This window comes from Molossus molossus, unplaced genomic scaffold (genome assembly GCF_014108415.1).
Source record: "Molossus molossus isolate mMolMol1 unplaced genomic scaffold, mMolMol1.p scaffold_m16_p_3, whole genome shotgun sequence".
In the NCBI taxonomy this organism is placed as follows: Eukaryota; Metazoa; Chordata; class Mammalia; order Chiroptera; family Molossidae; genus Molossus; species Molossus molossus.
Genome location: NW_023425366.1, coordinates 94,315,551 through 94,342,713, shown reverse-complemented (window position 1 = coordinate 94,342,713; position 27,163 = coordinate 94,315,551). Strand labels below are relative to the sequence as shown.

The 27,163-nt window shown below is 39.0% G+C and overlaps 1 protein-coding gene across 1 annotated transcript in view; it reads left to right on the top strand.

Moving 5' to 3' along the window:
• FBN2 (fibrillin 2) overlaps positions 1-27,163 on the top strand; it is a 262,104-nt gene that overhangs the window by 86,513 nt on the left and 148,428 nt on the right. Inside the window, exon 7 of the mRNA XM_036279132.1 lies at positions 249-374. Coding sequence (XP_036135025.1) covers positions 249-374 — 126 coding nt within the window. The remainder of the gene's footprint in view (positions 1-248; positions 375-27,163) is intronic.

Genomic DNA, 27,163 nt, shown 5'->3' with positions numbered 1-27,163 from the left:
TGTCCATATAACAACATGGATGGATTTTTAAAATAAAATTTCATTAAGAAAATCAGGAAACAAAATAAAATTTATAACATATACGTACCATTTATATAAATTTTTTAAAATATGCACACAAAGTGGTCCTGACTCACCTCACATCATTCTCTTGAGAAAAACTGAATTTTTCCATACACTAAAGAAATACCTAGAGAGACATTCTGAAAATCAGTGATATCTGTGTTTAAAATGCTTTCTTCTTGCAGATGTTGATGAATGCCAAGCTATTCCTGGGATATGTCAGGGAGGAAACTGCATCAATACAGTGGGCTCTTTTGAATGCAAATGCCCGGCTGGTCACAAGCAGAGTGAAACTACTCAGAAGTGTGAAGGTGAGTGTCTCTACTTTTGAATGTCTCTATATATCTAATTGATGACTCTGTAGCCAAAAAACTATCTTCATCCTGAATTTGAAACATTTAATTTGATATGAAAAGTGGAGTTATAACCTTAGAGTAGTTTTGTATTGCTTTGTATATTTAATGGGTTTGACTTGAGAAGAGCCAATGAGCATTTTGCAGCCGGTTTATTCTGTTTTTAGTTTGTAATGAGAATGGACTAATCCAGCTATTTATAATTTTTTTCTCAATGAAGCAGTCTGTCATTTCACTTAAACAATTATATAAAAGATTAAAACTGGGTAAAGAGAAGTCCAAGTGAAATATAGTGTCATGTGTAAAATGATTCTTTAGAAGTTGGTACTCTGTCATATATTATAAAATAAATATGTTAATTTTCATATCAAATATTATTGCTTGACTGGCCACCAAACTGAAAATTAAGCATAACTGACTCAGGGGGATTTGGAAATGACCATAGCAGGTATTCTGTGAAAGAATAGCTTACTCAGAAACATTAAAAAAAAATAATAATTTTCTGGAATATGAGATTTGGATTATAATAGTGAAATGTGAATTCCATCAGCACTCCTCAACTAAAATAAATTAACCTGTTACATCTGTGATCCAGAGCTCCATCATTATAAGATTCAAGAAGCTTTGAAGTGTGCCGAGGTTTAATGAACATAGATATTTAGAATAACTGTTACCCTTCTAGTAGTATTGAAGTATAATCTTTATCTTTACTAAATCCATTTATATCAACCAACCTGGTTTTTTATAGTCAGCACCCTAATCTTCATAATTTTATTTACATTATTAAGCTTAATTTCATGCTCACCCAAAAGAGAAGGTAATAAAAGGTGGTTGTTTTAGAGACCAAACAAATGCTCTCTGTAACTGGTAGCACGAATGTTCAGGTAGGTTATGCTACTTCAACACAATGTTGGTAATCAAAGTCTGCCCATATCGGAAAGGTTGAGAAAAACATGTGGAGGATGGGCCACTGGTGTGAGGTGGCACAGGAACTGGACAGGGAATCAGGGATCTGCAGAACGGTGCCGCGCTGCCGTGTCCTTGCTACTTTTTCTGTTTTTTCTCCTGACATTTTTGGAGTTGCTTCTGTCACTTAACCTTTTGTCACCCCCTTCACTTTGTACTTCTGGAATAATGTCCAAACTAGATTCAAGGATGGTGGACTTGGGAACAAAGACAGTGTTGGATTTTAGGTGAGAAGGCACAGTCACTGGCTGATTTAAATGGTTATGACATTTCCATTAATCACCAATGTATATTTCTTCTTAGTTGAAAATAGAATGAGCCTTTTCTGCATCACATTTCATCAAAACAACATATAGAGCCAAGACAGAGCTTGGAGAAGGACAGTGCAACTCTTTATTCACACTTGTCTATGTTCCTTAGGAAAGGAGGCTATTGATGTAATGTGGGCACCACCCGGAACCCTGAATCCAGTCATCTCTTTCCTTACTTCCTGCCCAGGCCGCCAAATCCACTTAACCGTTGCCCAGAAAGAATTATGTGATTTAATATTTGGTATTGGAGGGGCATAGCAGAACTAAAAGAAGTGGTCATTAGAACTTGAAAACTAAAGGTTTTATGAAGCCTTTACTTTATGTATAAGACATATTTATTTCGGTACATCTTAAAAGTGACAATGTTGTTCATATTCTTTGGGTAATACTGTTCTTCTATGTAAAAAATAAAGTGGCATTTCCTTATGTAAAATTACTTCATGTAATTGGTAGGTTAATATATCTGGAAAGACTATAGACTGTTGCTTGACTCAGTGACAGGTTTTATTTATTTATTTAAAAATTGTTGTTAATCCTCACCTGAGGATATTTTTTCATTGATTTTTTAGAAAGCGTGGAAGGGAGGGAGGAGGAGAGAGAGAGAGAGACAGACAGACAGACAGACACACACACCAGTTGGTTGCCTCCTGCATGACCCTGACTGGGGCTGGGGAATCTAACCTGCATCACAGGCACGTGCCCTCGACAAGGAATCGAACCTGAGACCCTTCTGTTCAAGGGCCAGTGCTCTAACTGCTGGGCCAAGCCAGCCAGGGCTCAGTGACAGGTTTTACATTATAGTCAGTTCATGTATAGTTTATATGGTGTCAATATAAAAATGCTGACATAAATTGAGTGTTTGCTCCAAGTGAAAATACAACCATAACAGTAAATTTTGATTAACTGTCAAAGGAAAGATGTTTTAGTTTCTATGTAGATTACAATGTGAATATAAAATCCAGTAGTTTTGGAAATTTTTATTTAAAAATAATGCTGTTCTTTTTTCTATTATAGCACATATCATATTTCTATTTATACAGCAATGAAATTCTCAAAAGAATTTTTTTCTGTCTTTAATTTACTAAGTCTGTTCAGAAATAGGAAAGATCACCCCAGTGTTTTGGATCTGAATGATTGGGAAAAGGTTGCAGCACTAACAATAGACTGCAAAGTTAGCTTATTAGCTTTAAAAAATTATTTTTTAAATAATGTTTTTTTTTCACTGATTTTTTTTTTGGGGGTATTTGTTTGTTGACTATCTCACTGCAACACTTGAGCAAGATACTTAAGGACAGAAGCTTAGTTTTTGCTGTATCCCAGAGCCTGGAACTATTCATGAAGTTTTGTAGGCTCCAAAAAATATGTGTTGATTAATTGGGAGTAGTGTGTGTAATAAGTTCATTTCTTTGACTTGGGTTGAATATCCAAAAAAGAAGGTGAAATGTGGGGCCAGAGTTAAAATTGTATTTGGAAAGAGGTCAGTGATCTTCATCATGGGAATTTTTCCTTCATCTGACTTTTTCATTTTTGTCATAATTTTATTTTGCTCTGGTTGCCATTCGGAGACCACGAGCATGAACAGTAAATGCAGGTCAGCATGTTTAGCTCCTTGTGTCATTGTCTCTCCTCGTTCACCTGCAGGTAGTGGTTCTGAGGTGAGGCTCCTTTGCTCTGTATTGAAAAGAAAGAACTGTATTCTTAACTAAAACCTTATCCTAAAAGGTTTGTTCTGTTACAAATTTAAGTTTGAGCATACATAGTTAATACTAAAAGGAAAAAAAATGGAACAACATTTATCTCCCAATTCGGTGTTTGAAACATATGACTCATTATCATTGAGGCTTGTTTTGTTTTATATCATTAGTCTTGTGGATTCTCATATGGGATTCTTTTTATTCATGTTCAGATACACACTATTGTCCAAGCTGTAACTCTGAGCCTGAAGCAGAAAGTATCTTCCTCTCCTTCTGTCTTCTCTCTTCTCTTCTCTTCTCTTCTCTTCTCTTCTCTTCTCTTCTCTCTCTTCTCTTCTCTTCTCTTCTCTTCTCTTCTCTTCTCTTCTCTTCTCTCTCTCTTCTCTTCTCTTCTTTCTCTTCTCTTCTCTTCTCTTCTCTTCTCTTCTCTTCTTCTCTTCTCTTCTCTTCTCTTCTCTTCTCTTCTCTTCTCTTCTCTTCTCTTCTCTTCTCCTCTCTTCTCCTCTCTTCTCCTCTCTTCTCCTCTCTTCTCCTCTCTTCTCTTCTCAGTGCACACGCATGCCTAAAGGCAAATAAGTTATTTTCCTTCTCACTCAGTTAGGGTCCCACATTTAATAAAACCTCTTATTCCTACTGAAGTCATGTCTTATTTCTCCTGGGCCAGATGGGCTACAAAATCTTTTCCTATTTCTGTCATATAGTTGGAAAAATGATGCTTTGGTGGAGTAAACTATTTCTTCACATCCGAAGAGAAGGTTGTTTCAGTTACTTGCTCAATTCAAAGATTCATTCATCTAGCTATTTGTTTAATTTCAGTGAAGAAGGCAAGCAGAACACATTAATATAATATGAAATGGTATATCAGAAGACGTTCCAGAATTTTTTTATAATAAAATGTTATTTTGAGTTTGAGTCCTCTTGGATCAAGCGCAAGTAGGTGCCAGATGTCCTTGCATGACCCCCCTTCCAGACTATACCTTCTTTAACATTCCTGGAGCTAGTTATTCTTTCCTGGCTTAAATGGAAGGCAGGAAAATAGCATCACTGTATTGGAAAGTTTCCCTTCAATGCCTCTTTATAGGTCTAATAGTTGTTTGCAATTCATTCTGAAGAGTCTTCAGCTTTGTTCCATTACCACAGCATTTAGTTGTTTGAGATCTGTGACGACAAATACATTTACTTATGCTCATGAAACTCACAAAATTGCTGGCACAGTACCTATAGCTGTTGTTCCAACTCTGCTTTGTTAAACCATGAAAAGTAAACTTCTGTCCTAAACTGAAAAGGACTTGCTTTTACTCATATTACCAAAAGTGTATTAACTCTATTTATTTTAATTATTTTTTTTCACTTTAAAATAAGTGATAAGTAAATTCATTGACTATTTCCCAAAAGGAAAACTATGTATTAAAATTGAGATTTGAGTAAGGGGATTGTAAATATTGGAAAGAGATAAAACTTTTTAGGTCATCAATTTAAAAACCACAAAACTATCATCTTTTAAGTTCTTTAAAATAAAAAAATTTCCAACACTGTAGTTAAAACATAAATTTCCCTATTCTTAAATAAGAAAGCCAGGCTGCTGAAAATCTAGACCTACTTTCTGCTCCCATAACAAATAAGCTATTCTTCCATTGTATTCCTTACATTGTATTTTATTTATTTATTTTTTATCTTCACCTGAGGATAAAAAGGATATCCTTCCATTTTTGTTCAGATAGAGAGAGAGGGAGAGAGAGAAACATCGACATGAAAGGGACACATTGAGTGGCGGCCTCCTGCACGTCCCCATCTGAGGCCAGGGACAAATCGCAACCAAGGTACGTGCCCCTGGCCAGAACCGAACCCACGACTCATTGGTCCGCAGGCTGACACTCTAATCGCTGAGCCAAACCAGCTAGGGCCTTACATTGTATTTTAATTATTTTCCATGTCTGATTCTGCCAGCAGATTATATGTACCAAAGTAACAGCTTCATAAAAGCTAATATCTATGGAGCATTTACTATATTCTAGACGAGTGGTTCTCAACCTTCCTCATGCCGCGACCCTTTAATCCAGTTCCTCATGTTGTGTGTGGGGGTATCTGCATGTGGGCGGACCCGCCTGGAGACGGATAGAGGAGCAGTGTCTCAGTTCCCAAGACCATTGGAAATACGTGTTTTCTGATGGTCTTAGGCAACCCCTGTGAAAGGGCCGTTTGTCCCCCAAAGGGGTCGCGACCCACAGGTTGAGAACCAGTGTTCTAGACGATAGTTAAATTACTTCACATGGATTTTCTTACTTAATCATCACAGAGTGCTGTGAGGTTGGTTACTCTCATTAACCCAATTTATAGCTGGAGAAACTGAGGCACAGAGAGGCCAAGTTTCTTGACGTTGTGCAGGTAGAAAACCACAGAGCCAGGATTCCAACCTGCTAGATTCTTCAGAGCTTCCACTCTTAGTGTTGAGCAGACAGGGGTAGATACCTGGCAGCACACGCTGCAGCCCACGGTCTACATTTCTTGGGGGAAATACATGAGGACAGCAGCAACATGAGCGGGGTTCTCTCTTTGCGTGTTGTATTATGTGGGTGCCCCGCGATCCGGCAAGGCCAGGACAACACCCAGTGTAGTGGTCCTGGTCCTGGTCCTGGCACGGCGGTGGAGTTCGCAAGACTGGAAAACAGAACTGTCTCTCTCCTCTGATGTGATAAAGGCTGTTTCTTCACCTCTCCCTTCATGAATGGGGGAACCTTTCCTCTGTGTCGTCAGGGTTCAGGGGTCCAAGCCTTGCGGTCGTGCATGCATAGCCTGACAGGTCAGTGACTCCGGCCCATATCCACCACCTCAGCAGTCTACCCAGATGGAACAGGTTAAGCATTCAGATGTAGCCAATTTCCAAGGGGCCTTTGGGAGGGTAGCCCAGAGGGACTAATTCTTGGAAAACTTAACATTTCTCTCTAGTGTATATTCTACTGCCTCTCATGGCTAATGTATTAGATATTTAGTCAATGGATCTTTGCTATATTTTCTATTCACTAAAATAATTTATTTACTGTGACTTTAGCATTGAAATTGAAGGTCTCTAGGGGAACAAGAGTAGGGATAAGTGGAACTGAAGTAATTCTGTATTCATAGAAAGCAGTCAATAGCAGAAATATAAAGAAATAGTTTTAGAATAGCCTCGGGTACCCTATTTCTATCAAAAGATCAGAAGGGAAATTTTTTTAAAAGAAAAGTAGAAAATTATCTCTTCTAGATACTAAAACGTTATCCTAAAATGTTTAAATTACTGTGTTACTAGTATTTAAACAAACAGCCCAGTGGAATACAATAGAAATTCCAGTATAAGAACCCAAATATATAATATTTAAATCAATGTGGGAAATTATATTCAGTGAATTATATTGAGATGACTGGGTATCATTTGAAAAAAAATTAATTTGATGTCCATACGTCACATCTTATACCAAGATAAATCTTAAACAAATCAAAGACATAAATATCAACAAAAGAAGCTAGTGATGTGAAAAATAATCGTGGAAATTTTTATAGTCTTAGATCTGAGGAAGTATTTCTTATATGTTACTTCACTTGAAAGCTCTAGAGTATAGATTAGTAATTTCAGCTACATTAAATAAAATACAATGCATGACAATAAAAGGGGGAAAAACACACTCCAATTAAGAATAAAAGACAAATGTAAACTCTGAAAACATTTGCAATTCATGACACAAAGACATGTTTCTCATACATAAAGATGTTCTGCAAATTGATAACAAAATATCCAATAAAAAGGTCCAAGGATAAGAATTAACTGCTGTCAAAAAAGGAAATACCAGTGACAAGTATACTAAAACATGTGTATTCTTACTTACAATAAGAAAGTGCAAAATAAAACTATGAGATAATTTTTTTTTTACTTGTAAGCTTTGATAAAACAAAAATTCTAATGGAAAAACTGTTGTGAGCATTTGGGGAAGTAGACACTCATAATTCCTGATAAGAGTGTAAAATTGGTACTGCCTCTAAAGAGGGCAATTTAGAACTATCAAAATTACAAATTGCGTACCATTTATTCCACAATTTTAATTCTAAGAACTTATCTTGTCCTCAATAAAGAAATGATGGACTTACAAGCTTATTTCTTCTGTCTTTTTTTTTTTGTAATAACAAAGTATAGTAACATGTACATGATAGTAAACTGGTTAAATTGTGAATCATGTACACAGTGGAAACTATTCACCCTTATAAAAGGTTGTTGACTTTATATTTTAATACAAAAGTATGTTTAAGATATTTTATTACGTGACAAAAGCAACTTATAAAACAATTTATTTGTTTTTATCCTCACCCAAGGATTTTTTTTGCATTTTTTGTCAGATAGAGCGGGAGGGAGAGAGGGAGGGAGAGAGAGAGAGAAACATTGACAGGACAGAGACACATCACGTCGTTGCCACCCACACGACCCCAACTGGGTCCGGAGACAAACTGCAACTGAGGTACGTGCTCTTTGCAGGAACCGAACCCAGGACTCTGGATTGCGGGTCGAAGCTTTAACCGCTGAATCAAACCAGCCAGGGCAACAGTTTCATTTTTAAAAAGATAAAGTGTTTGTGTGTGTGTGTGTGTGTGTGTGCGCGCGCGCTCGCACGCTTGTGTGCACAGAAGGATGTTAGAAAATCTGTGCTCACTGATATTCTGGGGGTGGAAATTGACTCGGAGAAAAGGACGGAGAGGAGACTTCTCCTTGAGTGCTCTAATAAAAGTTTTTGACTTAGAACCATGTAAATGTATTATTTACTCAAAAAATTAAAAACAAAGAGAAAGAGGGAGAAAAAGACCCATTTATTTGTTACTTTCTCTGTTAAGCTCTCAACAAATTCCTGTAGCAGAATTCTTGTCTCCTTCCTGGTGGCTGGCACAGTGCTTACAACCATACCAAAGCCTTCACATTGGCATTGCAGCCTTTACCCCCAGCACACCGTGTACCCATGGCACATTGCACACTGCCAAGCAGACAATATCTGCACCTCTAATGCTTTTCAAATGCGCAATGAAAATCTGGGATTTGAGCAGAATTTCACTTAATCTTAAAACTATTACTTTTGTAAATCATTAAGTGTTTAAGAGCGTCAAATGGTCCTGTCTTTAATTATCAAGGGGAAAAAATCTCATTAAAATATGTGAAGTGGCCCTGGCCATTTTGGCTCAGCAGTTAGAGTATCAGCATGCGGACCAGAGAGACCCAGGTTTGGTTGCCTCTAAGGGCATGTACCCCGGTTGCAGTTTGTCCCCGGCCTTGGTTGGGTCATGCGGGAGGCAGCCACTCAATGTGTCCCTTTTGCGTCGATGGTGATGTTTCTCTCTCTCTCTCTCTCTCTCACTCTATCTGAACAAAAAATGGAAAAGTGACCCTGGCCGGTTTGGCTCAGCGGTCAGAGTGTCGGCCTGTGGTCCAGAGAGACCCAGGTTCGGTTCCCGCTAAGGGCACGTGCCTCGGTTGCGGTTTGTCCCCGGCCCTGGTTGGGTCGTGCGGGTGGCGGCCACTTGATGTGTCCCTTTTGCGTCGATGTTTCTCTCTCTCTCTCTCTCTCTTTCTTCCTTGCTCTCCCTCTTGCTCTATCTGAACAAAAAAAAAAAAAAAAAAGGAAAAGTGTCCTCGGGTGAGGATAAATATGTGTGTGTGTGTGTACACACACACATATAGATATATACATATATATATATACACACACATATATATATATATGAAGTGACTTGAATGAAGTAGGAGTAAAAATAGACAATAAAGGAGAGGTAGGTCAGAAATGATAACTACAGTAAAGCTGATTATAATTTGCTCTTGGCAAAAACACAAACATTATTAAAAAGGGTGAATGTGGTAGTCATATTGTGAAGAAAGAAGATGTTCTTAAATCATCTTTAAACAAAAGCTGATAAAATCCTGATCATCAACTGCAAATGAGCTGCATGGCCCGTGAGGTTAGAACTGATGGAGTGGTCAAAAACAGTGGCTCTTTGCAGTTGGGTGGGTTAGGACTTCCAAAGTAGAGTACAGGTCAATATTTTTCTACTCTATGGTGTTTGCATTTGTTTATTTCAGTGATTCATCTCTCACTTTCTCAACACATATATATACACACACACATATAAAAATATACACATATATGTAAAAATTTTACAGATATATATAGCTCTTTTTCTGAGTTACACAAAATTGTATTAATCATAGGATTTGTTTCATAACACATTCTCATTATTATTTCCCCCAAGGCCTGCTTTTATTTAGTTAATTATCTTAAGTAATAAAATAAGCACCCATGAAACTGAAACCGGAGGTCAACCAAGTCCAGAGCTCGTATTGCCATCACTACCCAGCCAAAAAGTAGAGACAGGGATTGGATTATAAGTGCACGTTTAATATGAGATGCTGGAAATCTGGGAAGGTGATGGGTAAAAGCCCAAACATCCACCTCTCCCTCAAGCTTGTTAGGAGAAAGCTTGTACAAGGGACTCAGGGAATGCAGATAGGGAGTACAAAAGGGGGTTCTGATGATTTGCAGCCCTGGAATTTGAGTCCCTCTGGAGGTCTTGGGTCTTGATGAATGTCTTCATGACTGGTCCCCGCAACAGGATGGTCAGCGTTCTAAAACCAGTTCAGTGATCAGGTGTATGTCATCCGTGCTTTTGAGACCTAATTGATCAGTCTCACATTTCTATTGATTGGCCAGTCATGTAAGTTCAGGACTTGATTAAAAGTCTCTGTGTTCTGCCCTGGCTGATTTGGCTCAGCAGTTAGAGCATTGGCCCTTGGACTGGAGAGTCCCGGGTTCAGTTCCTGCTAAGGGCATGTACCTTGGTTGCAGTTTGTTCCCAGCCCCAGTTGGGGTTGTGCGGGCGGCAACCACTCGATGTGTCTCTCTCACATTGATGTTTTTCTCTCTCTTTCTCCCTCTCTCCCTTCTGCTCTGTCTGAAGATAAATGCCAAAAAATGTCCTCGGGTGAGGATTGAAAAAAAAAGGTCTCTGTTCTTTCCCTGGTCAGTGTGGCTCAGTTGATTGAGGGTCATCCCATGCACAGATTTGGTTCTGGGTCAAGGCACAGGCCCAGGTTGTGGGCACGGTCCCCAGTAGGGGACTTGCAGGAGGCAGCCGATCAATGTTTCTCTAATTGATGGTTCTCTCTCTCCTGCTCTCTTCCTCTCTCTCTAAAAAAGATACACACACACACACACACACACACACACACACACACACACACATATATGTAGGTAGGTAGGTAGATAGATAGATAGATAGATAGATAGATAGATAGACACACACACACATATTTTAAAAGGCTCTTTGTTCTTGCCTGATCAACTGAGAACTGAAACAAATCTTAGCCAAAACATAAGGCTAAACATGTACAATTGATTAATCAATTACACATTCTGTTAGTAAAAGGGAGGGAATGGAAAAAGATAGGAAGAAAATAGGAGAAAAGGTAAAATCATATTTTTATTCTACTCTTATACCCCTATCAAAACCACCAAAACCAAAGGCTAGGCCCATGATAATTACCTGCACTACCCATGGTATTTCCCTTCATCCCCCATATAACCATCACTTTGTATCCAGGATTCAACATTTTCTTGCCTTTTTTTAGGTACTTTTATTACACCTGTAGATACTCCATTTATCATCATCATCATCATCATCACAATCTCATTTTTTTAAACTTTACATCATCATCATCACTATCTCATTTTTTTAAACTTTACAAATAAAGGTTTAATGCTATTGTGGAACTTACTTTTTTCACTTAATATTAAAAGTTGTGACCCTCTATATAGTTGCATGTTGTTCTAGGCACATACACTCTGTGCACTTTTGTCAGAGTAGGGCCCACTGTTCGTGCTGGCTTGTTCAGCATGGACAGAGCAAACTGTGGAGCTAGAGTCATTCTGATTTCTAAAGGGATAGTTATCCTCTCCTTTGATCTGTTTATTTCTAAAAGGTGACTCACCCATATCTCTGTTATGATTGCTCTCTGTGTAGGCAGCTTTGATCACACCATCATTACCGTTTGGGAACCTTCTTCCCGCTTACTGTTTCTTGGTAACCATTTGGGGAATATAGAGCCTCATACTTCAAACTCTTCAGTTAGGCTGACCTCCACCTCATCCCAGGCCTGTGTGATGCCCAGCCCTCCTCCCTGATTAGGGAGGAAGCTTCACTCTTTATGGCCTTTCCAGGAGGCTTTGGGCTCATAATACAGATCGAGACATCAAACAGGAGAAACAAAGATGCTGCAGACATTACCCTAACCCTAACCCTAACCCTAACCCTTCCTCCTCCCAGTTCCCCAGACCTTCTCCCCCAAGAGCAAAATTATGAACTGTTCTCAACACAGGGACTTTGTAGACATTTTTTAACATAGTTTCTTAACATAACTCTATTTTGTCATCTTATGATTTCCTGGGACCAAAAACTAAATTATCTTCAAGTCCTCATTATAACTCCTACTCCCCAATGTAGTTCTTATAATCTGATTTTCAGGAACTTTTCACAGTGCCTCAACACCTAACAGAATGTTCTCTCCATAAGTGCTTGTTGAATAAATACATGAGCAAGAGAGTGGGTTATATTTTCCATATTCTTCCCCTCCTTTCCTTTCCCCTAAGCTCACTCTCTTCCAGCCTTTCCATTTGGTCTTCTTTTTTACACTGAGATATAATTGATATGTAATCTTATCTGTTACGAGCTTTTATTACATGGAGCTAATAGCTTTGAGAACCAAAGCCTGCCCTCACTTGCCATGCTTCCCATAGATGCCAAGCGAAAATGACTCCCAGCAGATGTGTCCTTCTCTCTCTCTCTCTCTCCCTCTCTCTCTCTCTCTCTCTCTCTCTGTCTCCCCATGTAAAATAAACAATTACTCGTAATCAGATGAATTGGTAGTAAAGTCCTTTGCTCTTAGGAATCTGTATTCATGGCGCATTTACGTTTGGAGGCAGAGAATTGAGTAGCTTGGAAATTGAGTAGCTTAGACATCTAAAATGAAAATATGAACCGTTTATACTGTCTTAAATCATTGGAAAGAACGAACTGGCCATGTGCCAGGCTGGCAGTGGGGTTTTCAGACTTGAGTTTGAGAAGGCCCCTCCCCCACCTTGCCCCATGTGTCTCATGAATGGAACGGTCACATCCAAGAAGGTGAGACCAGCTGCGAAGAGGGATAGGACGTCCAGAGGGGCAGCCGAACAGCAGCCCAGAGCTGACACTAGAGGCAGAGTTAGCACATAGCCCTTCCTAGCATGTTTATCAGAAGCTGCCAACTAAATTCTCTTAGTTTCTTCCCACAAATGACTTCCAATATTAAAGCCTGTGTCCAAGTAACTTGGGCACCTTGACAGCCTTCGTCAACGAACAGCGGTATTTCATAGGGAGTTACCGAAGTGACGTCACTCCCTTAGCTTCAACCCAAACAAAATGGCTAGCATGGAAAGTCGCACACATACTTTTCTATGAAAACCTGGAGCAGAAATAGTTCTTTATTTGTGGCACAGTGGGTAACATCATCATTACGAACCTGAAGTCCGTGAAAAAGACATATTCCAAAGGAAAAGTACTCAACAAGAATTTAATCTTTAGCATGTCATCCAGGTTGTGAATCAAAATTAGGACTGTTCACATCACATTTTAACTTTTATAACAGATTTATTTTTTAAAGTTTGTATTCCAAGAACAAGAGGAAAATGGTAGAGAGAAATGACAGTTTAAGTTTTAAGGACAATTCAGAAAAATAAGTGTGGAGAGAGAAGAGAGCATAGTGGCCAAGAACCCAAGGTTTGGGACCCAGATGTCAGGGTCTGTGCTCCAGCTGGACCCTGTGGGAACTGTGTGATCTTTAGCCAATTAGTGCCTTCACCTTTAGAGATAATGATGGTATTTTCTGCAGAAGGTTTTTGCGAGTATTATATAGCAGAGAACTTGGCACTGTAGGTGTTTGTTGAAGAAGGCATGGACACCCGGCCAGTGTGGCTCAGTGGTTGAGCATCGACCCATGCACCAAGAGGTCGCCAGTTTGACTCCCAGTCAGGACACGTGTCCAGGTTGTGTGCCTGGTCCTCAGTGGGGGGCATGCAGGAAGCTGTTCTCTCTCATCAGTGTTTCTCTCTCTCTTTCTCCCTTCCTCTCTCTGTAAAATCAATACAGAAAAAAAAAATTTTTTTAAAAGAAGGTATGGCCAGCACAGACTAATTAATTGTAAAAGAGTCAATAAAACCATGAGAGTTGAGATCTTAAAAAATTAATTGTAAAAGAGTTGTAAAATAACATTTCAATTATGACTTTAAGTAGTTTCTTATAAATGCACTCTTTTAATCCTAAGAACAAAATTGACCTACAGTGTATATATTTGCCTAGTCTGATGAAAGTATTCACAAACAGTAAAATGGACCCAAATCCATCATCGTGATGCGGGAACATGGAACTGTGGTTTTAGGTTATCCATTAATTCCTGACTGGTCTCAGCCTGTTTTTACTCCCCCATCCCTAGTTCCACCCAAATTACAGAAATGGACATTTGAGACCCAGAGGACTTGATTTATTTAGCATAACACAATGGTCAGGAAATTACATTTTAGTGGATTCAGAAAAATTTTCCCAAATTGTGAGGATCAATGTTGTTTCCCCATTGCCATTGTATATTTAAATCCTTTTTTAAAAATGAAAAAAAAAGCATGGTAAAGTAATTTCCATTATTTTTGCAGTTCAGTTTCTGCTGAAGATCACTGGAAAAATTGAGAGCCTCCAAAACACCTTTCTTAGAAACATACAATTAGGTGTGTGTTAATGATAGAAAACTCTATTCTACCTTGGAATAAAGGGATCAGACTAATCCTCTTGAACTTTGCCATTAGGAAAAAAAGATATAAACTGAAATATGCCTCCTTACTTCTTCATTTTACTTATTAAATAATTTCTGTTTTATAGTGGGAATGGAAAAGTAATAATGCGGACAAAAATAAACAAAATAAATGCTAATTTTAAAAATATTCCTGACATATATCTTTAGCTTTTGTTGAGAGAGAGAGAGAAAAAGGAAAGCTATTTCACAAATTACCATGGCTCAGTGCCTGAAGGAAATTAGTCTACTCTAAAGAAATATCCTGCTGTAGTCGAGTAAAAATGTAACAGAACTTGAAATATAATACCTTGATCCAGGACTGCATTTCTTTCAAGTGTTGTCATTTACTGACGTTGTATATACTTCATTCGATAGCTAGGCATTGAAAAATGTATGAAGGACTGGTGAACATTTTTACAGGCTGCTAATTTATTTTAGATGCTTCCATTTAGTAAAGACATAAATAAACAAAGCTGTGAAATGCTTGAATTATCTTTCTTTCGTAGTCCCAACCTAGGAGTCTTTTTCTTAATGTAATCCTCTCAGATTCCAGTGTGAAATGTTTCTCATCTATACTTTGCTTTTGCTAGAATTTAGTACAATGAATTATATTTTCAGGACACTGCGAATGATTTCTAAAACTTTAGCTATAGTCATCTGCTCTTTTGGTTGAAGTCAGGTAAATTGTTTCTCCAAGTGTTACAGGTAGAAGTGGGGTTTCCCCCGGTGGAAGTGGGGGAATCCTTTTTCCCACTGAGTGCCGGAGGTCAAGTCCCTACGATATCTTGAGAAAAGATTTTCTAAGACTCACAAGGGAAGATGAGTGATTTTTATTTGTGTTGAATTACATTTCTGCATTTCTAATGTCTCATCTCTCTTTATCCAGTTCTGGAAGAGGTGCAGTTAGAGATGCAGCAGAGCTAGAAGCAAAGCCAGTGTCCCGAGTTTTCGTTCCATCGTGGAGCTAGGTCCAGTACAGCATTAGTCTAGTTACAGTCTATCAGTTCACTTTGTGGGGGGTCCACATGGGTCCTGTGGACAAATGCAGGAGCATAAAAGTCCCACAGCCAAGAGCACAAACCAAGAGTAAGAGAGCGAGAGAGGGAGCTCCTTTGTTTAGGAGCTTATGTATCTCAAATCTTCCCACACTTGTAGTGGCCATGCCTACTTTGGCCATGACCTGTTTCCAGGTGTGACTGACAGGTAAGTACCTTCCCTATTTCACCCAGACATTACTGGGCATGCATCTCAATTGCAGCTTTCTGGCAAAGCTGCACAAATGGCATGCCTATAAAATTTGGCCTTCCCTTTGCTCCTTCCCAGTTATTCATAACTAGGTTATTACAACGGTATCACAAGTTTCATATGGGATATGAATCACTGCAGCACTCAACTTCTTACTTTCAGAAGACAACTATTTTAAGTAGTGTTTATTTCAAGGGCACGAAATTAAGGATAAACAAACAAATAAATTTAGTGATAGTATGACTATGTTCCGTTTATTGTCATCATATGGATATTAGATGAATTACTGGTTTTGTTGTTGTTGTTGTTTTAGGTGAACTTTGATTTCCCTAATGGGCCATGGTTTCATATTTCCCATGCTAACATGTCTTTTTTCAGTTTAGCTGTGAAAACTATCTGGGGTGTGTTTTGTCCTAGTGCAGCAGCACATTTAGGGCAGATGCCTGGCTGAGTTGCAAGTTCGTCTTATCTAGTGTGGCTAAGTTGTGGTGAATGTCAGAAGACAATTCGGGCAATATTTACCAACAGCTGAATTTAGTGTGGCCTGATTTAGCTGCCTATAGCTGATGCTAATGTGTAACATGAACATATTACTCAGCTATAGGTTTCATCTTTCAAATTTTTAGGAATGCGACCAAGACTGTGTGACTGTAAGTCAAAATTTGTCTTTCCCCATTTGTGATAGAATGTCATAGCAGTTCTATCACATGGAACTAAACAGCTTTTCATCTTGTTCTATTTGTATTAAGAATGCCTCTCATCCAGCAAAATCAGTACACATTTTTATCATTAATTTTCTTTTAAACCTGGTAAAAGAAAGGATCAGAAAAGGAACATACCCTGTAGAGTTCTAGTTTAATTTAAAACTGTATGTTGACCTTCATTTTCCAATTCTCTGTTATAGGGAGTGCGTCCTCTTTTTGAGGCTGGATTCCCAAATGACATCCTGAACTTTCATTGTCCCATAAACTTTCCCCAAATGCTACAATTTCCAGTTTCACTACTTCAAATTAAAGCAAACTCCTCAAGACACTTGTGAGGCACTCTTAGTGCAGAACCCTTCTAGATCAGGGGTTGGCAAACTTTTCCTGTAAAGGGCCAGATAATATACATTTCCGGATACAGAAGTCACTCTTTGTTGCAAGTACGCAACTCTGCTATCCTAGTGCATGCACAAAGCAGGCACAGAAAATAATTACATAAACAAATGAGTGTGGCTGTGTTCTACTACAACTTGACTTACGAAACAGGCAGTAGATTTCAGATTGCCAGTCCATTCTTGATTATCACTATTCTTGTCTTATTTCAAACTCTCTTTCCTCTAATTATGCAACTATTGTCTTAGTGACTAGGTAGATAATTTTAGGTAGATCATGGATAAACATTTTTTTTATTTTAATAGTTATATTTTCAGTACATTGTTTTAAGATAAAACTAGTACATCATAACTATGTGTTTATGGATATTATTTCTGAAAATATTGTTGATTGGAACAAAGATCATATTATATTTTTTTATAAAGACAATTTTTTAGAGTAGTTTTAAGATCAAGAAATTGAGAGGAAGGTACGGAGATTTCCCAGATACTCCCTGCCCCCATACATGCATTGCATCTTCCATTATCAACATCGCCAGCAGAGTGGTACATTTCTTACAGCTGAGGAACCACATCGACACATCATAATCACCCAAAGTCCATAGTTTACCATAGGGTTCAGCCTTGGTGTTGTATATTTCATGGATTTGTACAAATTTAAAATGACATGTATCCATTATTATGGTATCATACAGAGTATTTTCACAGCCCTAAAAATTCTCTCATATTAAATTTTTTAAAGAATATATATATATATATATATATATATATATACACACATACATAGACACACACACGAAAAATTAACATAGATGATTCAAGGCTATAGCAATAGGTATGGAGATGTGGCTCTTTAGAAAATAGAATTTGAGAAATATAAGATTTACCATTGTCATCATCATCATCATCTGAAAGCTATTTGACTTCCAAAAATAAATGTTCTTCAACTGTAACTTAGGGTCACCAATGTGTTTGCCCAGAGAGTTCCAAAGGGAAAAGAATGCCCTGCTAAGATTATAGTAAATTTAGCTACTATCTTTCTTTCTTTCTAGGTCTACCTTTCTTACCTCCAATTATCACTTTCTATTCTTCCTACCCTTCTTTATAGTATTGCTTTCTCCGCTATCACCTAGAGTGCAGTTGGAAACCTGGCCATTCCTAAAATTAGTGGAAAGTTCCCTCAACATCATTAACATCATTTCAGTTTGTTCTGCTTTTCTGCATCTACCTGTTTGTTATATGGGATATGAATCACTGCAGCACTCAAAAAAGAAGGGACATGTGTGCTGTTGCAATCAGTATTGTACTGTATTTTTTTAAATGCAATTGTTCAAGAGAAAAATCTTAGCAAACTTTTTGTAAAACTACTGCTATGAGCTTGGCATAAATAGGTTCTGTTTTGACATGGAGGCATATATGAAAGTGCTTGTAATGATATTTTGAAAAAAAGTATCAGAGGTTGCATTCCTGTTTTGTTGGGTTCTAAGCACAGCAGATTTGAAGCTTTTGATATTTTGTAATAGAAAACATTTGAAGTTTGCTAAAAAAAAATTCTCATCCAATTCTTTAGTAAAACCATATTGTGAATATTTAGTTGTAGGCTTGGAAAATTAATTCAACTTAACAAACTCATACAATATTGCTATTCACAAATTAGATTATCATAATTTTCCTCCCACATGGAATATTTTCCCATAATTTATTATGATAGAAATATTTTTCATAACTAACTAGTAAAGAAAAACAGGAAGTAAAGCATTCTGGCATTTATTTGAAATTTGATTTTATATTTTAAAGTATTTCCTGTATGTTTATTTTCCTTATGGCTTCAAGATGGAAGGTTGTTATTTTTGATGTATTTTCTTTTCACAAAGTATAATGTTGCAATTTTATTAACTCCTGTATCCTAGTGTTTATAGGATTTGTAGTAGCTAGGTCATTAAATATTAATATTTCTATCTGGAATCAAGAAAGTATGTGGATCTCATGAATAACATGTATTCTAGAATATGCTTCCATTTAAGAAAGTAATTAAAATTTCATTGTGTTCTTTTAGGAATATTATTATACAACATGTAACTACTGTCATCATTTGCATAACTTTTGAGCAGTAGGAATGAGATGAGGGGGAAAAGGAGGTGAAGGAAAAGGGGAAGATTATTCTCCCTTCAGTGGTCCATCCCTTACCTCCAGGCTGTGCAAACAGAGAACCCTTACAGAGGTTGAGGAGGACAAACAGTAGTGAGGATCATGTTTGGAAAGTGTTGTCTGTGAACTCGAGTGTGGGATGGCGGCAAAGAATACATGAGTTTCCCATCTGCCAGGTGAGCACCTCACAGAAAGGAGATGAGTTGTCCAGATAACCCTCTGTGGATAAGCAACAGTTCTGTCCTGTACCATGAAGTAATCATTCGTGTATGTCATGCGAATGTGTCCGTGCCCCCCAGTAGCTCAGACAGAGTGTGACTGAGTGAGGTCCAGCCAGTCTTCGTGAGCCCTGTTGGACAGATCAGAGTTCAGCTGAAGCTGAGCCTTAGGAGTGACCTCCCCGTATTCACACTCCACACTTACACAGTCCATTTTGTGTATACTACACAGATATGCCCGTGTAGTTCCAAGTATGTCAGTCACTTTATTGAATCTAAACTGGCTGTATGTCAATGTAACCTGTCAGGTGAATAATCAAATCAACCAAACCCAAGAAAACACAACTGTACCGATTCAAAGATTAACTTTCTTTCTAAGAATATCTCATAGTATGTCTTAGTAACTAAGCATACCATTTTTGTTGGGTTAATTTCCTTTTAATGGTAGTAAATATGAAAAGCACAGAGATTAATGAATGTTTATATGATAATTTTATAATGGGATAGAGGACAGATTTCTTTTTACTTAATGCCATTTATTTAGATTACAAAATAAATGGTTTGATGCATCATTAGAGTATTGATAAAAGATCAAGATTTCTTAAATTAAGGTTATTGCTCATTATGCCAAAATATTTTTTTTTAAATCCTGAAGGTTTTATGATTATATTGTAACATACTGGTATTTAACAAGAAAAATGGAATAGAAAATATTAAATTCTTGCATCTTTGCCAAGTCCAAATGGTCATAGTATATTTTAACTTTGGAATTTCCTGACCTTTGTGTTGTTGAAAGTATAGGTTTTACTCTCCAGTAAGGGTGGCTTTTGATTTAATTTCCCTATATTTAAATATGTTAAGGTAATTGTGGGAGGCAGGGAAGATTAGAAGAAAGATTCTGGAGGACATAGTTTTAACAGCTTACTATAAAACTACTCAGTTGTTAAAAGTATTTTCCTACAGAAACTCAGCTTCATCATCTTAAGTCTTCAATATTTTAAAACTTGTAAATAATTTGGCCTTATTTATCTTGGACTAACAAAGCAAAACAGAAGATTTCCACCATGTGTGAATTAAAAAGAAAGAGAAGGAAAGAAAAGAAAGAAAAAGCCATTACTGGTAAATAGCTACATTTCCCAAGAAATACCGTTTTGGAATGCAGACCAAAAATTTAAGCTCATGATGTTTGACTATGTTATCAGTAACTTTTATGCATTTTGAAATGGAAATAGTTTTCCAACTGTTGCTGTAATGTTAAAAATCACTGTGATGCAATGGCCTCATGTTGCTTTAAATTCATACCTGAGTTACTCCAAATTAGTATTTAGAAAGATGCAGTATTGATTTCAGGCCAGAAGGGAACCATTCATCATTACATTGTTATAGCAGTAGCCCTTTTAACAATGCTATTATTCTGCCTACATGGATCAAAACTCTTAATTAAAAAGTTCCGCCCTGGCCCTGGCCGGTTTGGCTCAGCGGTTAGAGAGTTGGCCTGCGGTCCAGAGAGACCTGTGTTCGGTTCCCGCTAAGGGCATGTACCTCGGTTGCAGTTTGTCCGCGGCCCTGGTTGGTCGTGCGGGTGGCAGCCACTCGATGTGTCCCTTTCACATTGATGTTTCTCTCTCTCTTCTCTCTCCCTCCCACTGTATCTGAACAAAAAAATGGAAAAATCTCCTTGGGTGAGGATAAAAAAATAAAAAAAGTTCTGCCCTGACCAGTTTTGCTCAGCAGTTAGAGCGTTGGCCTGCAGACTGGAGAGTCCTGGGTTCGGTTCCCACTAGGGGCATGTACCTTGATTGCGGTTTGTCCTCAGCCCCGGTTGGGGTTGTGTGGGTGGCAGCCAGTCGATGTGTCTCTCTCTCTCTTCCTCCTTTTCTCCCTCCCACTCTATCTGAAGATAAATGCAGGAGGGTCCTCTGGTGAGGATAAAAAAAAAAAATTTTCTTTGGTCTCTATTAGTATTAACATACAGAGACTATTTTTAATGTACTTCTCTAGATCAATAACAAGAGTCAAGAGGGATCAAGAAGGAATATATAATCCTTTTATGGTAAGACCCTGAAATAACACAAAGATATTGATATTACATGACAGACCACAGGCTTCCACCCTCTGTACAGCCTCTGGTGTTTTCCATCATTCTAAAAAAAAATACCCTCTCTTTTCATCTTCCCTTTGGGCCACTGCCCTCTTTTGTCCTTTCTCTTCATGTGAAGCGTTGGAATTATTTAGTCATTCTCTACTTTCTTCTGACTTATTCTCGAACCCATTGTAATCGAGGGAATATCCTCACCAGTCAAGTAGAACTAATTTCATCAGGATTACTTGGTGGACTTTTCCCGTTCCTACAGAAAAAATTATTCATATGTGGTTGGCTTCCCCAAATGGGACACAGATCCCTCCCGGGCCACTGCCTGGGAGGTGCATATGCTTCAGATGTCCCACAGTTACCTCGCATCTGCGTGCAGACCACAGCTTTCGCCCCTCTGCACCCACTCCGCATGTGCCTTAAGAGCATTTCTCACGTACTTCATCTCAGTGATTGGCCCCACCATCCATTCATTGTCTTCCCAAGACATACATCTGGACACTACTCTCCATACCGCCCTTTCCTGACACAACCACTGTCTCCCCAAGACATTTGGATGGACTCTACTTCCTAAATATATTTTGAATTGATCCACTTCTCTGCCTTCATCACCGCCATCTGTCTTTGTCACTTTCTTTGAGGTCACCCAGCATCTCCTCCTTGTTGCACTGCACCCCCTTTCCATACTGCAGCCATGGGGATCTTTCCAGAACACAAGTTTAGTCATGTCACTTTCCTGTTCGAGTCCCCTGTTCTCAGGAAAAGGTTCCTGTATGTCATCCTCTGCTTACTCCTCCAGCCTCCTTGCTTTCAACCCACTCTGCGACTCAGACACACGAACATTTACCTCGTTCCTCAAATAAATGATGCTCCCTGTTGCCTTGTCTTTGTGTGTGCTCTCCTCTGCTTGGAAAACAATATTCCATCTCATTTCCATAGCCTTTTGTGGGCCTATTTATTATGTTTCTGTTTAACTGTCACTTTCCCGTGGAAGGCTTTCCTGACCCTTTTCTGCTCCGCACATCTCCTTTGGTTTTTATCCCACACTGTTGGCGTCAGGTATAACTCCGATCTGGCCATCACAGGCAGCTGTCTCACTGCTCTGCAATTCTATTTCTGGTCCCAGGAAATGTTTATCTTGTATTTTGAAACCAGCTGGGTCTTTTTGTTTTCTCTTTTTTTTATCCTCACTCAAGGACATTTTTCCATTTTTTGTTCAGGTAGAATGGGAGGGAGAGAGAGGAACAGAGAGAGAGAGAGAGTGAAACATCGACATGAAAGGGACACATCGAGTGGCTGCCACCCGCACGACCAACCAGGGCCGGGGACAAACTGCAACCGAGGTATGTGCCCTTAGCGGGAACTGAACCCGGGTCTCTCTGGACCGCAGGCCGATGCTCTAACCGCTGAGCCAAACCGGCCAGGGCTGTTTTCTCTTTTTATACTTCTTCCGTCTCTGCTGTGTTTGGAGCAGAAGGGGAGTATGGAGGCATCTTGATTTGAAGTCAAGATCTGCATGTTTAATAAGTGGTCCAGGTGATTCTTACGCACAGGAAAGTTTTGTATGTCTGTACTCTGTTTATTCTGTTGAGAAGACTGAGCCCTTTGACATGACCTTATTTAACCTTAGAGTCCCTCTGTTACTACAGCCTCATTTTCCATGTTCTCTGCCATTGAGGAAGTGTCTTCCCATCTTTCCAGAGCAAAATGTTCAAGCTCTCACTTAATTCTGTCATCTTTCTCGACTCCTAACTCTTGCCATTAATTAGTTAAGTTTCTTCCTTATATCTCTTCTCTTTTCTGACTCTTCCTTTTTTTTTCTTATCCTCACCCAAAGACATTTTTGCATTTATCTTCAGACAGAGCAGGAGGGAGAGAGGGAGGAAGAGAGAGAGAGAAACATCGATGTGAGAGAGACACATCAAGTGGTTGCCACCCACATGACCCCAGCTGGGGCCGGGACAAGCTGCAACGGAGGTACATGCCCTTAGCGGGAACCGAACCCAGGACTTTCTGGTCTGCGAGCCGCTGCTCCAACCGCTGAGCAAAACCAAGTAGGGCCTGACTCATCCTCTTTGCATCCAGGCCATCCTAAAACACCTTAACACAGAAATCGCTCTTCTCCATCTCTTTAATCACCCATCATTATACTCGTTTTTTCTGACTTTCTTCACTGTCAAGTTTCCTAAAAGCATGATCTGTACCCACAATCTTAGGTTCCTTACCACCTACTTATTTCTTGTTCTTCTGTAAAATTACTTTGTTCTCTTGAATTCCTCATAACATTTTCTATTTTTTAAAAATTTTTAACTTATCTTTATTGTTGAATTACAGATGTTTCTCATTTTTCCCCCATGGACCCCCTCCTCCCCAATCCCACCCCCCTCCTGCCTTTCCCCACACTGTTATCTGTGTCCATTGGTTATGCATATGTACATATAGGTTCTTTGGTTTATTTCTTCTCACCTCCCAACCCCCTTCCCTTTGAGGTTTGTCAGTCTAACAGCCAATTTGTACTTCTTAATCCCTTCACCTTTTTCACCCATTTCCCCAACCCCCCTCCCATCTGGCAACCAACAAAATGTTCTCTGTATCTATGAGAATGTTTCTGTTCTGCCTGTTCATTTTGTTTGTAAATTCAATTGTTGATAGATATGTATTCATTGCCATTTTGTTTGTTCATATTTTTTTATCTTTTTCTTCAAAAAGACCCTTCAGCATTTCATATAATAACAGTTTGGTGGTGATGAACTCTTTAGCTTTTTCTTATCTGTGAAACTCTTTATATGGCCATCGATTCTAAATGACAGCTTTGGAGGATAGAGTAATCTTGGTTGTAGGTTCTTGCTTTTCATCACTCTGAATATTTCTTGCCACTCCCTTCTGGCCTGCAAAATTTCTTTTGAGAAATCAGCTGACAGCCTTATGGGAACTCCCTTGTAGGTAACTAGCTGCCTTTCTCTTGCTGCTTGTAAGATTCTCTCTTTGTCTTGAACCTTTTGCATTTTGATGATGATGTGTCTTGGTGTGGGCCTCTTGGGGTTCATCTTGTTTGGGACTCGCTGTGCTTCCCAGACGTGTATGTCTGTTTCCTTCACCAAGTTAGGGAAGTTGTCTGCCATCATTGTTTCAAATAGGTTTTCAATTTCTTGTTCTCGCTCTTCTCCTTCTGGCACCCCCAAGATGCGAATGTTGGCATGCTTGAAGTTGTCCCAGAGGCTCCTTACACTATCCTCATTTTTTTGGCTTCTTTTTTCTTTTTGCTGTTCTGATTGGGTATTTTTTGCTTCTTTATATTCCAAATCAATGGTTTGCTTCTTGGCTTTACCTACTCTACTATTGAATGTGTGTAAATTATTCTTTATTTCAGTTAGTGCCTCCTTCATTTCTGACTGTGCATCCTTCATTTCTGACTGGTCCTTTTTTAGGCTCTTGAGGCGCTCACTAAGTTCTCTGAGGTTCTCACTAAGTTCATCGAGCATCCTTAAAAGCAGTGTTTTGAACTCAGCATCTGTTAGGTTGCTTATCTCCATTTCGCTTAGTTCTTTTCCTAGAGTTTTGTTCTGTTCCTTCATGTGGGACCTGTCTCTTTGTCTCTTCATTCTGGCTACCTCCCTGTGCTTGCTTCTATGTATTACTTAATGAGAGGTGTGGGGCTATCTGAGACCAGATGCTACTTGTTTGAAAGAATTTAGGAAAACCTGAAGCAGGATCCAAGACAGGCCATTCCTATGGTAAAGCAACTGGGAACAGGTTGGGTGGGCCTGAAAATTGGATGGGGCAGGGCCTCAGGGAATCACCAGGGCGGGGCAAACAATGTGAGCCAACTTGATAGAGTCCCAGATATGACTGCTGTCTACTGCCTGGGGAAGGGCTCACCAAAGGAACAAAGGCCTCTGACAGCATGTCTGTCCAGGAGAAAGCTGCCTCTCCAGCCCTCGCTCCAATGCCAAACAAGCTCAATTCTTCCCCATTTGTCTCTGATGCCTTTCAAGCTGCCTCCCCAACGCTGGAGCCTGGAGGGTGCGAGTCATAGTAAGTCCATGTGTAGGCCCTTTAAGAAGAGCTGCCTGGGGCTCCAGCAGCCTCAGCCTCCCTCAGCCTCAGTTCCTGCTGGTTTTACAGCCAGAAGTTATGGAGACTTCTCTTCCAGGCACTGGAACCCTGAGCTGGGGGCCTGGTGTGGGACGGGGACCCCTCAGTCCTCGGAGAGGACCTTTCCCTCCAAGGTATCGTCCTAATTTTTATCCGCCACACGTGGGTGTGAGACCAGCCTGTTGCGCCTCCACCCCTCCTACCAGTCTCTATGCAGCTTCGTCTTTAATTCCGTAGTTGTAGGACTTCCATTCAGTTTAATTTCAGGCAGTTTTGAATGATGGTTGTTCCGTAGTTTAGTTGTAATTTTGATGTGGTTGTGGGAGGATGCGATACCAAGTTTACCTATGCTGCTATCTTGACCAGAAGTCCACATTTCCTATTTTTGATTAACCTGTTCTTCTTACGTGTGGTTCTTTGATGCATATGTTTCCTATCACCACAAACCTAGTGACTTAAAACAGCACAGATCCATTATCCTATGATTCTACAGATCGGACATCCAAAACGGGTCTCACTGGGCTAAAATCAGGGAATTGACAGGCCACCATCCCTTTTGGGATGTTTAGCTAACACTCTTTTTTTTTTTTTTTTTTTTACTTTTTCACTTTCTAGAAGTTGCCTCTCATTCCTTGGCATGTGACCTCATCTATCTTCAAAGGTGGCAGTCAGCGTAGCATCTTCAAATCTCTCTTGGAGTCTGACACTTCTGCCTCTCTCTTCCAATGCACAGAGAGCTTCAACACAACCTCTGCCAAAACACTGACTGATTTAAGCTGCTGTAACCCAGGGAACCCAGCTTACAAATAATAGCAGAGTCATTCCTGTGCATGCTCAAGGCTGTGTCCTCTTAAGAGAAATCAGAGAGAAACCTCCAAGCTACTAGTCCCTGAGTGAACAGGGGGCAGTAAAACCTATAAACTTCTTGAACAACAGTCTCTGAGCCACACTCATATCCAACAGTAAAGGGGGAAAAAAATCTAACTTCCTCAGGGGCCTTAAGCTTAACATTTTACCAATAAGTACCTGGTGCAGTCTACAGAAGACATACTTTAGAATAAAAAGTACAAATAGTTTGAAGATTAAAAGATGGAAAAAAATATATCGTGCAAATGACAACCAGCTGAAATGTTATCAGACAAGATAGACTTTAAGTAATAAATGTTCATAGAGATGGGGACATTTTATACTGACAAAAGGATTACTCCATCAGAATTACAGTGGTTATAAAAATACAGTGCAATCAAACCTCAGTTCTCAATGTCTCCTATCTGGAATAATTCAGTTCCCAACCAAGTTATTCACAATAAAAATGTCTGTGTTGTGAAAGCATACTTCGATTTTCAACCTGATAACCCTTTAGTGCTGACACCTCAGCATGACAAAATGCATCTCTCAGCATGACAAACAAAAGAGAGAATGCTTTTGTTGCTGGCAAAATAGACAATTAGCACAATTTTGGCCATCATGAGTAAGTGCTAAAGTTACTACAGGTGTGAAAGAAACAATGAGCACAGGCAATTGAAGAGGTAGAAAAATTAATAAATGAAAAGCAGTTAGCCAGTGAGAGCATTTGGGAGGAAGTGATGTGAAAGATGCCTTCTGCTGACTTCCTGAAAGACCCTGGAGCGAGTGTCGATAGTGATTCGTATAAGGCTAGTAGGGGTTGGTTCAATAAATTTAAGAAAATAAGTGTTTATTTATAGATTAAATATTAGTACATTAGGCACATATTATATATAAGAAAGGTTAAAACAGGGAATTATTTGTGGGTCTGGAATGGATTAATTCAATTTACATTATTTCTAATGAGAAAAAAATGATTCCATTTTTGAACAAATGGCTTCTCAGACAGCCTTGCAGAATGAATTAAGTTAGAGAACTGAGGTTCCACTGTATATATGCCCTAACAACAGAGCCCCAAATATATGAAGGAAAACTGACAGAATCGAAGGGAGAAAGAGACAATTTATCAATAATGCACTTTTATTACAACAACTAGG